The sequence below is a fragment of the Pangasianodon hypophthalmus genome, chromosome 16, assembly GCF_027358585.1.
Source record: "Pangasianodon hypophthalmus isolate fPanHyp1 chromosome 16, fPanHyp1.pri, whole genome shotgun sequence".
Taxonomy (NCBI): Eukaryota; Metazoa; Chordata; class Actinopteri; order Siluriformes; family Pangasiidae; genus Pangasianodon; species Pangasianodon hypophthalmus.
Genome location: NC_069725.1, coordinates 5710789 through 5726001, shown reverse-complemented (window position 1 = coordinate 5726001; position 15213 = coordinate 5710789). Strand labels below are relative to the sequence as shown.

At 38.8% G+C, this 15213-nt stretch overlaps 1 protein-coding gene across 3 annotated transcripts in view; it reads left to right on the top strand.

The window, feature by feature from the left end:
• l1cama (L1 cell adhesion molecule, paralog a) overlaps positions 1 to 15213 on the top strand; it is a 50786-nt gene that overhangs the window by 26562 nt on the left and 9011 nt on the right. For 2 of the 3 annotated variants that reach the window (XM_026920488.3, XM_026920487.3), the window contains exons 3-19: positions 2810 to 2824; positions 4061 to 4163; positions 4710 to 4897; positions 6459 to 6581; positions 6693 to 6863; positions 8289 to 8400; positions 8482 to 8666; positions 9941 to 10072; positions 10720 to 10863; positions 10941 to 11052; positions 11670 to 11830; positions 12007 to 12166; positions 12469 to 12593; positions 12718 to 12819; positions 14080 to 14277; positions 14466 to 14536; positions 14646 to 14871. In XM_026920488.3, coding sequence (XP_026776289.3) covers positions 2810 to 2824; positions 4061 to 4163; positions 4710 to 4897; positions 6459 to 6581; positions 6693 to 6863; positions 8289 to 8400; positions 8482 to 8666; positions 9941 to 10072; positions 10720 to 10863; positions 10941 to 11052; positions 11670 to 11830; positions 12007 to 12166; positions 12469 to 12593; positions 12718 to 12819; positions 14080 to 14277; positions 14466 to 14536; positions 14646 to 14871 — 2328 coding nt within the window. The remainder of the gene's footprint in view (positions 1 to 2809; positions 2825 to 4060; positions 4164 to 4709; positions 4898 to 6458; positions 6582 to 6692; positions 6864 to 8288; positions 8401 to 8481; positions 8667 to 9940; positions 10073 to 10719; positions 10864 to 10940; positions 11053 to 11669; positions 11831 to 12006; positions 12167 to 12468; positions 12594 to 12717; positions 12820 to 14079; positions 14278 to 14465; positions 14537 to 14645; positions 14872 to 15213) is intronic. The other variant, XM_026920489.3, reaches the window with a different exon arrangement.

The following is a 15213-nucleotide window of genomic DNA, read 5'->3' as shown; positions in this document are numbered from 1 at the left end:
TTTTATTTTCTGTGTTGTGTTTGTGTCTCTTTCACCCTGGCACTGCTGTTTTTTTGGTCATTTCTTCTCAGATCAGTTTATAGCCACCCCAAACCCATTCTGCATCACTGAGGAATATCCTAAAAAGATGTACAGTTTTTTTAGGGACTGTATGATTGTCTGGGGTTCTCCCCACTGCCCACCCCATTTTTCTTCTTAAATTGGTCTTGGCTAATTCCCATCCACCAGCCAGCTCTCCCCTATCATACAACAGCTACGAACTGGGGAGGGTGAAGGCTAACATGTGCTTCCTCTGAGGCACGTGAAGCTTGCCAACTGCATCTTTTTGAACTGCTGCTCATGCTGCGTCACAGGCCAGAAAAACACACTCAGAGGAAAACGCTATGTGTTCCCTCTATTAACAGTTTTTGTTTGACACTGTTTGGTGTAGACATCGTGGTAAACTGATGTTTGGGTTAGACTGTGTTTGATTGCTCCATCGATTATGCTATTGATCGGGTTTTTCCCAGCAGATGTGTTACTGATTGGAAGAGAACTCTCAAGCTGTGATATATGCTATATGCTCAGCAGACATGAAGCTGTAAGAACATGTGTTTGCTCAAGCCTGCACATGCATCTCTGTCGTCAGTGGATTGCAGTAATATATCACTAATTCTGTAGCATTTTTCCAAGCACACATGCACACACATATTCAAGCAGATTAAGAATGGGGGCAAATATAAAGAGTCTCATTCATGGCAGGTCATGGCTTCTCTGGATTTTCATTTAGTGACCTTTCATATATATAGACATAGCCAATGCAATCAATAACTCACTCACATTAGATTTTTTTTTCCTGGCACACAGTGTCACAGGGTTCACTTCTTTTAGCAGTTCCATTCTCAGTGTGTATAAGATTTATTCCTATTTTCACCACTATTGTATGGAAATCCAGCTTTGGGATCTAATAATACGACCTTGCTTATCCAGCACATTTATATCTCACACAGCTGCTGTGTCTTTATCAGCTAAAGTGAGATCAGGTCTGATCTTCCTTCTGCTCCTTCCAAGCTCTACTTAATTCAATACAAAGAATCAACATAATAGGAAATAAATACTGAAAAACCAGGTTAAATACTGACTGAGCAGGTTAAATATTTTATAAGAAATTTGTATTGTGTTTGTGGGAGCAACATATTTCTTATAGTTTTACAAAAGGGCTTTAATTTGACAGAAAATATAAAACCTTTTACTGCGTTCAGCATGCCCACATTACACTAGGGTTTTAATTAAATGTTATATTTATCCATGTAAGCTACTGGCCTTTTTTCATACCATTGCTTCAGTAATATATATTAATAACTCTAGGCTTATTTCCTACTACATCAACATAGCACTGCACTTCCTTATTTAAAGCTGCTGTACTCGCAAAATAATTGATAGGCAGGAAAAAATTTCCTAAGTGATTAATGCACTGTGTTAGACTGAAGACACATTTGGATAGCATTTTTTTTCTCCTTCAGTTAGAGAAACAGTGTGTTGAAATGAATTATATGTTAGCATATGTGTGACAGAGGAGAGCTAGCAAGTGGGTGCGGCTTGGCAGTGAATATGTTGAAAGAAATACAGAGTAATATTAATATATTATCCCTGAAAGAACACCTTTCTGTAATTTAGAGTAGCACAGAAAGGAAATGTAGCTAGGGATGTTACCATATGTACACCATATGGAGAAATAAAATTGGGTGTAACTCTTCATGTTAAACTGATTTTTAAAAATGTTGCTTCGTTACAGATGTCATACATTTCTGCATATCACAGGTGATGTAAAAGTAAATATAAATATACCTGCAGTGCCAAGCAATTGATTAAGACTTCCATCAAAGCATATTTTTCTATTCTTATCTTTACAATGGACAAAATTCTCCTACACAAGATCTGATCCATTTTGTTAGAGGATGTAAAGTCTCATCACGATAGCCAACCTCGGCAATTTTAAGCCTAATATGTCAGACTAATGATATTATCGCAGGAAAGCTATGCAGAATGGAAACAATACAAAATGCTAACGACTGCAGTACACATTTGAATATGCGCTCATGAAAGGTCACATCATGTTTGGAACATTTTGCTATTGCTTAAAAATGCTGACAAAATTCGCTGGTTAATTTATATTAAGGCACAACATTAATGGGCCTTAAGCACCAGGTATAGTTATGTGAAATATCAGTAAAGTAATTTATAGTTTTTTATGGCTAAAAATACTTTACTGGTTATTGTACTTTTAGCCATAAAAAACTATAAATTACTTTACTGTTCTAAAATACAGTGCCTTAAGCTATTTACAGAAAAAGACTGAAAAGACTTTTAGTAATAAGTGTTAACAGTGTCAGTGGTCAATCATCAAACTGTGAAAGTGTGACAACATAACAAGCCTAATTTTAAAGCAGGTACATGACTCTGTATAATTTCTATCATTATTCTAAATTCTAAATTTCCTCAGTAGCCTAACATTTCCTGCCTTGAGCTGTAGATGAGTTGCTGAAGATGGGTGATAACACTGTTAATGAAAGAGCACTTACAACCAGATCCTTGATCAAAGTGTCCGAAGTTTCTTTATAATTTTTTAAATATATGTTTGTAGGTAAGCAAATTGGTGCTTTGGTTCTTTAAATAAATAAAATAAGGAAAGACAGATTCTGGTGCACAGATTACAATGTAGTTTGCTGAGTTTGTGTGTGTTCATGTGTGGATAATGTCCAAGTGTATTTGGCTTGTGCGTGTGAACCTAACAGACTCTTTCCCTTACCCCTGCTGACTCTCTGGACAGACCGCATAAAAGAACGTAAGTGCTTGCAGTGTGTGTGTGTGTGTGTGTGTGTGTGTATATGTGTGTGTTTATGTGAATGGCATGGCATCATCAGATGCACATGTTCTGTGTACTACATGTTAATGTGTGCTACTTTTGTGTAGATCATATACTATAAGATAAAGGAGATGTTAAATATGAATAATAAGCAGAGGATGTGTGATGGATGACATGAGAAATCGGCCTTATTCCCTCCATCTGTAGTGATGGTTTTATTAAGGCATCCATCCCACCATCTGCTCTCCACTGCTGTCTGTGTCTCTGTCCCTCAGCCATCATATATATCGTGTTTGTCTTCCCTTCCCTTTATTTTATTATTTTTTCCCCTCCATGAACCTTTGTCTGTCTTGTTCTGTTTAATTAAATTCCATTTAATTCAAAACCAAAAGAACTATTTTTATTTTAATGTTGAGCTCTTCCTAAAGCTAACTGCACTGCCAAGACCAGACAGTATTGTCTCTATAATCCCTTTTGGAGCCAAATAAAAAAAACTAATGTCCTAGCATATAAATTGCTTACTATAAGGATTTAATATATTCACACCACTTCCTATAATGACATTTATCTCTTGTACACAGCTTATTTATTGGCTCAAAGCATATCCCAAGGGTCTCTCTCAGTTTTTACACCACTCTATTTTCTCTCCATCCCCACCACTAGCTTTTCACCGTTGTTTCTTTGTGAACTGCTCATGCGTGAAATGTCAGACACTTGCAGAACATATAGCGTTCGCCTAATCTAAATGCATTAGTCTTGTGCTCCCTGAGCCAGCTCACTGGAGACAGCTCCATGACCCAAGTGATGCTCCATTTCTTGGAAAGATTCCCATTTCTTGGGAACTAATCAGTTGTATGCGATGAATGGAGTGTGTGCTTGCTTGTGTGAGAGACGGTTATGTCTTCAGAGCAGCAGGGAGTCACGTGGATCAGGTGGTCATATGAATCAGGGAGTCACATGGATCAGGTGGTCACATGATTGTGGTTGGACTGAAGGTGCACACACCGTTCTTCTCCATCTGCTAATCAAAATGAAAAACAGGAACATTCTCTCTACTGCTGCATCTGAAGCAGCACACTTAGGAGTAACTGTCTCCATCACTGCCATATTATCTATGCTCTGTTTACTACAGATGGGAACAGGTTTGATAACCTATATTCTCTCTCTCTCTCTCTCTTGTTGTCTTGCTCTCACTCAATGTCTCTCTGTCTCTAGTAAAGACACCCCCGCAGATAACTGCCCAACCTGAATCCATCATTGCCTTCTCCTCTGATGATATCATGCTCAAGTGTGAGGCGTCTGGGAATCCCCCTCCCACGTTAGTATCCATAGCAACAAATTTCCCATTCCTTTCCAGATCTAATTATGATCCACGACCTACCAGTTTCCTCATTTCTGACTATATTTTGCTGTACTTACAGTTGCATGATACTACTTAATTTATGTGTGTTTGTTTTAGTCACTTGTATTTAGTTCAAAGATTCAGACAATTTATGAGCACAATTTTATTGCACTAATGTACCACGGCATTGTTGATTGCTTGATTCTGATTGGTCAGAAGTTTCAGCGGCTCTGATAGCTGACACTTGAATCATGTAAAGGAATGTGTTGTAAATACTACAAATAAAGAAAATTCTACAGAAACAAATGAGTTCATATATCACCATAGTATGTTACCGAAGACTTATGGAGAGTTTATTAATACAACAGAGTAAATAAAAACAATGTCTAATATTAGCGAATTAACATTAAGATAAGATGAGCAATACTACATTCAGGTATAATTAAATAATTGCCATCAAGATCAAAATGATTAATTGCTAGCCATATTCATTCATCTCTGTCTTTTCACAATCTTCTGCAGATTTCGATGGGTTAAAGATGGACTAGCATTTGACCCATCCAGCATCTCTGGTGTCACTACGTCTCTCGATTCGGGGAGTTTTACGGTTAAAGATGCTCCCATTCATCAGTTCCATGGCAACTACAGCTGCCTGGCCTCCAACGAGCTGGGCACGGCTGTCTCCAACGAGGTCCACATCATCACCGAGGGTGTGTCACAGTCCTTAATGCATGCCTTGTACTGATTATTGAATTTACATCTGCATTTATGTTGTTCTGTAGTTAATTCCCTCATTTACAGTGACTGCTATTAGAGAAGATAACAGTGAAATAATCAAGACATAATCCAATATACTAAAACTGCACTACAAAATATTACTCAGCCTGATCATTTTAAGACTCAGTGTTTCAAAGGTTTGATATGGCAGAGAAAATATACAAGTCACTTTAAAAACCAGTCTCGTAACAATTTTAGACTTTTGTGTTTTGAGTTATATTAATAATCTTTAAAACCTCTTTAAAGTATACTATAATGCCATTCACTGTCTGCTCACATAAAACTCGGCTCAGCATCACTCTTGCAGCCCTGCCGCCTCTCTATCTGCTCTTATACTGCCTCGTTTTGACCTCGCCCCCGTTTCCGTGACAACGGTTCCCTGAGTAACCAGGTTGAGTCGATACGGTGTAAGCATTTCAGCGGGGACGAGTCCTTGTGGGATTAATATGTGCAGGAAGTGCGAGCACTCAGCATGCACACAGCTAACAATAGCTCACAGCCTAACGAGCTCATTATGTAGGCCACATGCAGCAGGTGCAGCTTTTGCCTCTTAAATATCTGCTTTATTACATGATTATGAATTATCAATCTAAGATAATGTTCAGCAGGTGGCTGTTACTTTCATCGCAGGTGTTTTGAACATTATATATGCAATGCATCTATATATATATATATATATATACACACAGTACTGTGCAAAAGTCTTAGGCACATGCAAAGAAGTGCTGTAGAGCAAAGATGCCTTCAAAAATAATCAAACTAAATGCTTCTGTATTAAAAAAATACTATAAAGAGCAATAAACAGTAATAAATGAAACAAAGTCAATATTTGGTGTGATGACCCTTTGCTTTAAAAAATAAATAGTAGTCTCAGGTACAGTGTGTGCAGTTTTATAAGGAAATGAGCTGTAAGTGTTACTGAGCATCTTGCAGAAGCAGACACAGCTCTTCTGGAGACTTTGACTGTCGACTTGCTTCTTATTTTTGCAGCGAAACCCAGCAGCCTTCATTATGTTTTTTTTTTGTCTGAAAAGTGTCTCTTATGTAATATGCTGCTTTCTTTACTGACATACAAACATTTTTTCTGTAGCATTTAATTTTGTGCTGGAAAACTAATGTTTGGAAATCTAAAATATTTTTGTAGTGAATCAATAATGTAGAAGTCATAAAATAAAAATCTATAACAAAGTTTGAACTAAAAAAATAGGATGCCTAAGACTTTTGCACAGTACTGTGTGTGTATATATATATATGAATGCTAACCATGCCTCTAATATATAATTTATAGTAATTTAATAATAATAATAGTAATAATAATGATAATAATAATAAAGAAACAACACGAGAAGAACAAGAATAATTAAATAAAAACAGATGAAATCATAAAAATAGTGTTAAAGGACAAATAAGAATAGTTTCCCCCTAGGCAAATCACTTTTGTATTGCTATATCCTGATCCTTCCCTCTAAATGCCTGACTTCTCTCTCTTGTCAGATACTCCTACAATACAACGGGAGAAGAAGGAGGAGAAGAAGGTAGAAGAAGGAAGTCCTGTTGTCTTACACTGCAACCCTCCGCAAAGTTCTGCGACTCCTTTGATTCACTGGATGGATAAGAGTGAGTGAGCCCGTGTGTCTGTCCACACTGGAGAGAGAGTGCAACTGCGTTCAACACCAACACATCTTGTGTCTGTAAACTACATTCCTGTTTCTTGCTGTTCTGCTGCAGGGCTTCGGCACATCCAGCAGAGCGAGCGTGTGATTCAGGGCCGTGATGGAAACCTCTACTTCTCTCATGTGACCTTTGAGGACAGCAGAAGCGATTACACCTGCAACGTGCAGTTTCTGGGAGCTCGCATCATTGTAGCCAAGGAACCCATTAACCTGAGGGTCACACAGTGTAAGTGGAGCCTTGCAGCTCGCTCTCATTATAGTTTATATGTTTTTACTTTATAGTGTTAGTTTTAGCAGTGTTGGTGCCTCACAGCTCCAGGGCCGGGAGATCGATCCTGAGTTTTGCTTACTGTCTGAGTGAAATTTTGCATGTTCTTCTGGGGTTGAGGTGGATTAGGCTACCCTGAATTGCTCATAACTGTGAATAAGCTGTGAATAAACCATCTAACATTTAATCTTAGTGTTCCTGGGATAAAATCTGGATCCACTCGGACCATGACCAGCATAAAATGGTTACTGAAGATTAATGAATGAATTTTAGTTTTTGTTATAAGCCAGGCTATGGATGACTGCTACTTTATGCGAGTTATTGCTATTTTCCCCTCCATATAACATGTAGTGTATTTTTGTACCAAACTAGAACTCAATTCACATATCTGCCACATTGAAAAAGATCCAACTCAAAATAGAAATGAATTAACATCTGTTTAATTTATTATATTATATATGTACCCCTGAATATGGAATTGTAAACCATACAAACATTGTAAGAATAATAAATTTGTAATACATTATAAACACCAGGAACCATCAGTGTACATGCATGTGTAATTTGAATAATTTGTTAACAGCTAGTATACTAACTTAGAGCTGACACTCACAGTGGGATGTCAGTATCTGTGTATTGATTTGCATCATTTTAATCTAATTATATTCTCAATACTGTTTGTTCATTTAGACATTAGGGAGATTATCTAGCTAGATTAGTGTGTGGGTTCTGCGGAAGAGTTTCTGGATACAATACAATCCAGATACAATACAATCCTCTAATCTTGGATGTAATTAGTATGGATCTGAGGAGCTTATTTAGTGCGCTCATATGCAAAAGTAATAATAATTTTAAAACAAATATTTTTAGAGACTGTATTTTGAAAAGAAAAAAGTGCCCTTAAAGCTGTGTTAACAAATTACTGTCTTTGAGGATTTTTGCATGATCTCTCCATGTCCACATCAGTTTCCTCTGGCTTCTCTGGTTTCTTCCTACATCCTAAAACCATGCTACATACTTTGTGCACTGGCTATGCCAAATCACTATTGCATGGTGCCATGAGATGGACTGGCGTCCCACCCAGGATCTATTCCCACCTCATGCACAGATAATGCACTTACTGTACTGTAATAACCCTGCCTGTCTAGAATAGCCACACACAGAAGGGCAGGCGGGAAGGAGAGAAGGGAGGAGTGAATACATGCCTGGGCGTAAATCTGACACTGTAGGATGAAGATGCATCTGATGCAACTTCATCTTGTGGGACTGTCTGGCATTTCCAGTACCTCACACTGTGTTCTGCACAGCTTGTGATTCTGTTGATTCTGTCTGATATTTTACATATGCCCATGTTTTTTTTGTCACTTTCTCTTTGCCCGTTAGCTAACTCACTGCGAAGCAGACGGCCACAGATGATGAGACCTACCGGCACTCACAGCACCTATCTAGTCCTGAGGGGCCAAACACTCGATCTGGAGTGTATCGTCCAGGGCCTGTGAGTGTGCTTGTGTGAGCGTCTTTTATATTGAAAAAGTGCTGCATTCATACTGACCACACCCCTTTCTCATCTTCTCAGGCCCACTCCCTCCATCCAGTGGGTGAGGAAGGACGGAGTGCTGTCTGAGTCTCGTACATCCAGAGAGAACTTTGACCGGCTGCTGCGTTTCACCAACATCTCAGAGCGGGATGACGGGGAGTACCAGTGCACAGCCAGCAACTCCCAGGGCACCGTCACACACACTTATACCATCTCTGTGGAAGGTATTTCTGACTAGCTGTTAGAACTACATTAACCTTACTGATTCCCTTGGGCAATAAAGTTCCAAAATTGTATAATTTTCAGGGATTTTTAGTGTCTATGAAACACATATCTGAACATTCTGCCTATACGGTATATAATGTTCCATTGTCTGCTGCTGTGAGACCGCCCATTAGTCATAAATATACATTAAATAGACTGCCTAATATTCATGAATATTCATTAGCTCACTAATAACCTTCTCAATAAAGGAAGGAGCATTTTGCACATAAATACAATCAGAGGTCTTCTATTAAATCTGTCCTTTGTAACTTGTTGCTGTTGCTACATAAGCAGAAAATGTAGATTCATTATTTATTGTTGTGGAACCATGACATAAATCACAGTTTTTCTGTTTTTTTCTATGCTGCTGTGTGAGTATGAAGTACTGATAGAGCAGTTACACTATCACCAAAATCAACTCGGAGAACAATAGCATGCAGTTTGGGATGCAGACAGTTCGTTGTTGCGCTATATGCTGATTGGGATTTATTCAAATGTCTAACATGATTTAGATAAAATCTGATAAAGTCTGTGTTTTAGTCACTGTTGAACTGAAGAAAGGTACAGGTTTCATATTTTATCAATGTTGCAACTCATTATAGTCCAGAAAGGAAAGAAAAAAAGTGTTTTTCAGTAGCCCTTTGATATCTTTAAACTGGATGGCAACTGGGTAGGGAATTATTAAGTTATGCTTGTAAACTTGCAACAACTAATAAACAATGGAGAACAGTACTCCATACAGTACTTAGGCATTTTGGCATTTCAGTGGATATTACGAATGACTGTTTTGGTTATGGGATGTCTACATAGGAAACTAAATGCATCTCGAATAGTAGAATTTGGCCCAATAGTATTCTTAGTCAATCTCAGCTGCAAATATTAAGTGAAAATACAAATTAATATTTCATTTATATCTAATATAATAATACTACATTGTGTTTTCTACATTCTATTTAAAATATTTGAGGTTATGGGAGAAGTGGACTAACCCATGGGATTAGTATTTCTAACACGTGTATGGAATACTGTGCTCTTATATTAAAAATAGAGACATTCTCTATTTAATGGCTTTGGAAGGTGCAGATTTTTGCTTGCAGAAGTTCAGCCTTTCTTGAACGCAGCTCATACTTTATTGTTCAGCAAGGGGGAAGACAGACATTAGACTAGCTCTCAGGTGAAATGTTCAGTGTTGTGTATGTACATGTGCACATACTGTATGTTTGTGTTACACTAGCTGCTCCATACTGGATTAAGGAACCAGTTAGTGAACTGTACGCCCCGGGAGAGACAGTCAGATTGGAGTGTCAGGCAGATGGGATCCCAACTCCGCAAGTCACCTGGAGTATCAATGGATTTCCTCTCTCGGGTAACTGCACTGTGTTTACCTGAACGTGATGAAGCTATTAGTTTAGTCAAAAGGAAAAAAAAAGCACACAATTTTCATTTCATTCCAATTGACTAAAACGTGTTTGATGTCTGAAGTTTGCTTTTTTCTCTTGGCACTGGAACTACAAGACTAACTGAGCTAACAATCCACTAGGGTTTATAATATGGAGAGAAAGAGAAGCAGTGGGGATTAGAGCAAATGGAGGTTAATAGCAAAAACAATTCTGGGTAACATAATGTGTGATCAAAATGGTGCCATATTCTCTACAAACAGCAAAGTTATGCACTATGGTTACTCTGCACTCTCTAGGGTGCATTGTTTGGATATTAATCTCAAGCAGTGTATTGTGGGATTTCATAAGTGCACTGGACATTCTCCACAATGCTTTCAGACAAAATGACAAAGCTCCCAAATAAACTTTAAACACGGGTTAGCATTATAGCCTCCTGGCACCAATGTAAAATTAAAGAAGCAAATCTCAGACATGTCCTGGGTGATTGAATATATTTGGGGTAAAAGTCCCAGTATTTCTATCATAATCACTATTTATAGTATTTCTAGATACCCACAGATTCAGGGTGGGTTAAAGTGATAGAAACTGCTCTAACATTCTACACTTCATGTAGATACAGACCCAGACGTGCGGCAAACTGTAAAAGGAGGAACTCTCATACTGCGAGATGTGGAGCTCAGCGACACTGCAGTGTACCAGTGCAAGGCCTCTAACAAACACGGCACCATCCTTATCAACACCTATGTCTTCGTCATTGGTGAGGGCACTACAAAAAAATTGTAACCTGCTGCTTTTTTATGTGCGTAATGGAACGGGTGTGTGTTGCTGTTTCAGTGCTTCCTCCACAGATCCTGACAGAGGACTCGTTGTTGTACAGAGTGACAGAGGGAAAGACGGCCAAGTTGCAGTGCATGACCTTTGGTTCACCTCGCCCGAAAGTCACATGGTGAGCGCTAATGTGATATGACAATATGATATTGAAGTCACTTTTCAGAGATTATCATGGGAGATGTCTCTGGAAACATTCATTCAAGTTGTAGATGATTCATCATCAATCACTTGAACAATAAAAGCAAAAACTACTTCAAGGCCACTGATGATGCCAATGTGCAGCTTCGAATACTTATTGTCTTTTCTAAATTTTTGGTAGCAGTCAGCTAGTTAGCTTAAGCGTTAATGTAATTTTCTCTGATGAGGTAGTAGTGTGTCATTTGCACATTTGTGCCAGATCTTTTATTGGCTAAATGGTTCATTTTAAGTAACAAAGTTGGCAAGGGGAGCAGAAGTAGAAGTAAAAATTATAGTTAAATTAATGAAACAGAATTAAAAGCAAAAATTAAAGCAGAAGTATTCACAAAACATATTTAAGCACAGTAACAAGGTAGCCTATTTCTACTTCTTTAGTACATGCCACTGGTAATAATATCATATGAAAGTGCAGAGTCTGTCTCAGAATTACAGCAAGTTGAAAAAGTTTGAAAAATGTTTCAAGTATTATGATTTTTTGCAGTATCACAGCATGCAGTTATGAGGGAGTGACTGTGTGTTTTTGTGTGTTCTCAGGGAGGGTGAAACCTGGGACTCTGTGATGTCTAACTCCAGGATGAATCAGCTAAGCAATGGTACTCTAGAGATTAGTAATGTGTCACACAATGATACAGGTGTGTACACCTGTTCAGTGGGTGAAGACAAACTCACCATCACTGCTGAGCTGGAAGTCCTCAGTGAGTAACCGGCAGAAACATATGCTCACACTTATTTATTTTTTTTTTTTTAAAGATACACACCCTCCCTTTCTGGATTAGTATCAGATACTGACCATATCTTTAATTAGAGTAGGTGCTGGTATGAGTTGCCTGGGTTTACGTCGGGTAACAACTGTTTCCTTTTTCCTTATCAGACCGGACAGTGATTGTGAAGCCACCGCAGGCTCTGTATGTTCAGAAGGGGAAGATGGCCACCTTCACCTGTCAGTACCAGATGGACAGCAATCTGGGTCCACCTCAAATCCTGTGGAGGAAAACCAACAAGAAGCTTTATGAGTCCTCTGATGTAGACAAGTAGGATGCTGGAATCTTTTAGAATAATAATATTATCCGTAAAGTGTTAATGTGGCTGTAGATTTTTATTACATTTTTATTTCAGGATTGCACCTCTGTGGATAAGATTGGACACTCCTATTCACTTTTTACTTTTCAGAGACTTTAGTTGATTGGATGACAATATTGATGCTATATATATGTGTATATATATATATATATATATATATATATATATATATATATATATATATATATATATATATATATATATATATATAGCATCAATATTGTCATCCAGTCTTACTATTACTGTGTTTCAGGTACTTAATTGATGAGACAGAGCTCATAGTAAATGATGTCCAGGATGAAGATGAGGGTGTTTATAGTTGTGAGGTCATAACGAGTCTGGACATGGCTGAAGCTAGTGGCAGCCTCACAGTTGTTGGTATGACTTTTAAAAAAATCTATAGAATAAATAAATGTTCTGTGTTACACCATACATTTGAACTGGTGTGTATGGGATTTCTGCAGTTTCCCGAGTACGTATGTTTTTTCTCTCTCGCTCTCAGATCGACCGGACCCTCCTTCCATGCTGCAGATCACTGAGCCTGGAGTTCACTCAGTAACTCTGTTATGGGTTCCTGGAGATAACCACAAAAGCCCTATTTTAGGTACATAAGTGAGGATTTGTATAGCATACATTAGATCTATTTTGCCTTTAATAATCATTGTGTCATGCTATGAGGCAGTCTTCAGTCCATTGTGTGCCACAGCCACATCCAACGGGGTGTTTTCCAGACTGCCACATATTAATGCAACATTTACAGATGTTCTTTCATGAGTAAAAGTAACAACAGTGTATGATAAGATATTAGTTTGAGCCTGCATAGCTTTCCATGCTGCAACAAATGACTTAAAGTAAACTTGTTAAGTATTGGTAAAAAAACATAACTGCTTACAACAGTCTTCTGTAATATTTAGGGTGCATCTTGTAATGGGTATAAAAAATAGGGAAACAACATTAAATGAGCATGGAATTAAGTTTTAGTTGGATAGAATGAGAAGGAGATGTCAGATAGGCATGTATGTTGTTTCTACAGCTTGCTGTGCAGTGAAAAATCAGTTTATGATATTGAAAATTTGGTTCATGAGACTGCTCAAACTAATGATTTTCTGACATGCTAGAAGTTCATGGTCAAAAGTATGTGGACACCTGACCATCACAGCCATATATAGGTTTTCCTCAAACTGTTGCCACAAAGTTGGAAGCACAGAATTGTCTAGAATGTCTTTGTATGCTGTAGATTTAAGAGATTCCCGTCACTGGAGCTATGGGGCCCAAACCTGTTCCTGCATGACAATGCCCCTGTGCACACTCTGAGGTTTATAAAGACATGGTTTGCCAAGGTTGGTGTGGAAGAACTCGAGTGTCCTGCACAGAGCCCTGACCTCAACCCCACTGAACACCTTTTGGTTGAACGGGAATGCTGACTATGTGCCAGACCTCCTCACCCAACAGCAGTGCCTGACCTCACTAATGCTCTTGTGGCTGAATGGACAAATTCCCACAGCCACGGTCCAAAATCTAGTGGAAAGCCAAAGGCCAAAGGCCAAAATCCGGAACAAGATGTTCAAAAAGCACATATGGGTGTGACTGTCAGGTGTCCACATACTTTGGCCATATAGTATACACTGTACAATTTAAGTCACAAATTAAGGCAAATTTTGGTTGATAGCTGAGTTGGCAGTTAATTGGACAGTGCTGCTTCTTTCACAAAATCATTGCTGATGCAAGTGAAATTTGGCCTGCTTACAAAGAAAGTGGGATTAAAAGGGTTTAAACTGTATAGTGTATGACCAGCATGTTTCCTAATGTTGCCTTCTGTTCCTATATCTATATCTTACTAACTGCTGTTGTTGTATATGTGTAGAGTATGTGGTGGAGGCTGAAGAGACTGGCGCTGACACGGAGGAGTGGGAGGAGCTTGTGCGGGTAGCTGGAGACACTCGGCGCACCACGCTCCCACTGAAACCCTTCCTCTCGTACCGCTTTCGGGTCATCGCCATCAATAAGATCGGCAAGAGTGACCCCAGCCAGCCCTCAGCAGCTTACTCCACTCCTGCAGCTCGTAAGAATGCATTTCTTTAACTTAGACAAAACATTGTGATAATCTGAGAGTTTTACGAATCTTCTGTGTAAGAAATGAATTTTTTCTACTAAAAAACACTCTTGCTAGCACACTTTAGAGAAGGCAGTTAGTCTGAAGTGACTGCTTTATGGTATTGTGAGAATACGTTGGTGTCATTTTTTCCACAGGACCGAGCAGTAACCCTGAAGGAGTGCACAGCGAGTCCCTCGAACCAGACACACTTGTCATCACATGGAAGGTAGGAACGAGGAAAATGTACTGAGCTGATCAGGCAAGAGTGCAACTTGTTTTGGTATTGTAATACAGCTTGATATTTGTATGGAACTCACACCCATGTGTTCATACAGGAGATGGATAGAAGGAGCTTTAATGGCCCAGATTTCCGCTACAAAGTGATGTGGAGGAAGGTTGTAGGCAGTGGGCCATCTTGGCACTCAAACTTTACCACCTCTCCACCCTTTGTTGTCATGGACGTGGGCGATTTCAGCGCATTTGACATTAAGGTGCAGGCTGTTAATGATCTTGGAGAAGGCCCAGAACCCAAATCCACCATCGGCTACTCTGGAGAGGATTGTGAGTTCCCTGTTAATAAATTGGCTAAAGCTTTATCCCATTAGTTTAATCATGACACGATTGTTGCCAAATTCCAGATTTGGATAAATGCCCCTGTCTGGGCCTGCCATGTATTATTGCACCAATAACTTCTAACAGCTTTATTGTCCAAAAAGCTTAAAGGAGCAGTTTGTAATATTTGGAGCCCTCTGCTAACAGTTAGGTGAATTGCAATTGGAATGAAAATACCAACTTTCCAACTGGGTGGAAAATGTGTATGCTTTGCGAGTTGCCTTGAGAAAGGAAAAGGGGCCGAGCTGAGCAGCACTGTTTCATCTGGTGGAGCTAATTTCCCAGCCAGAA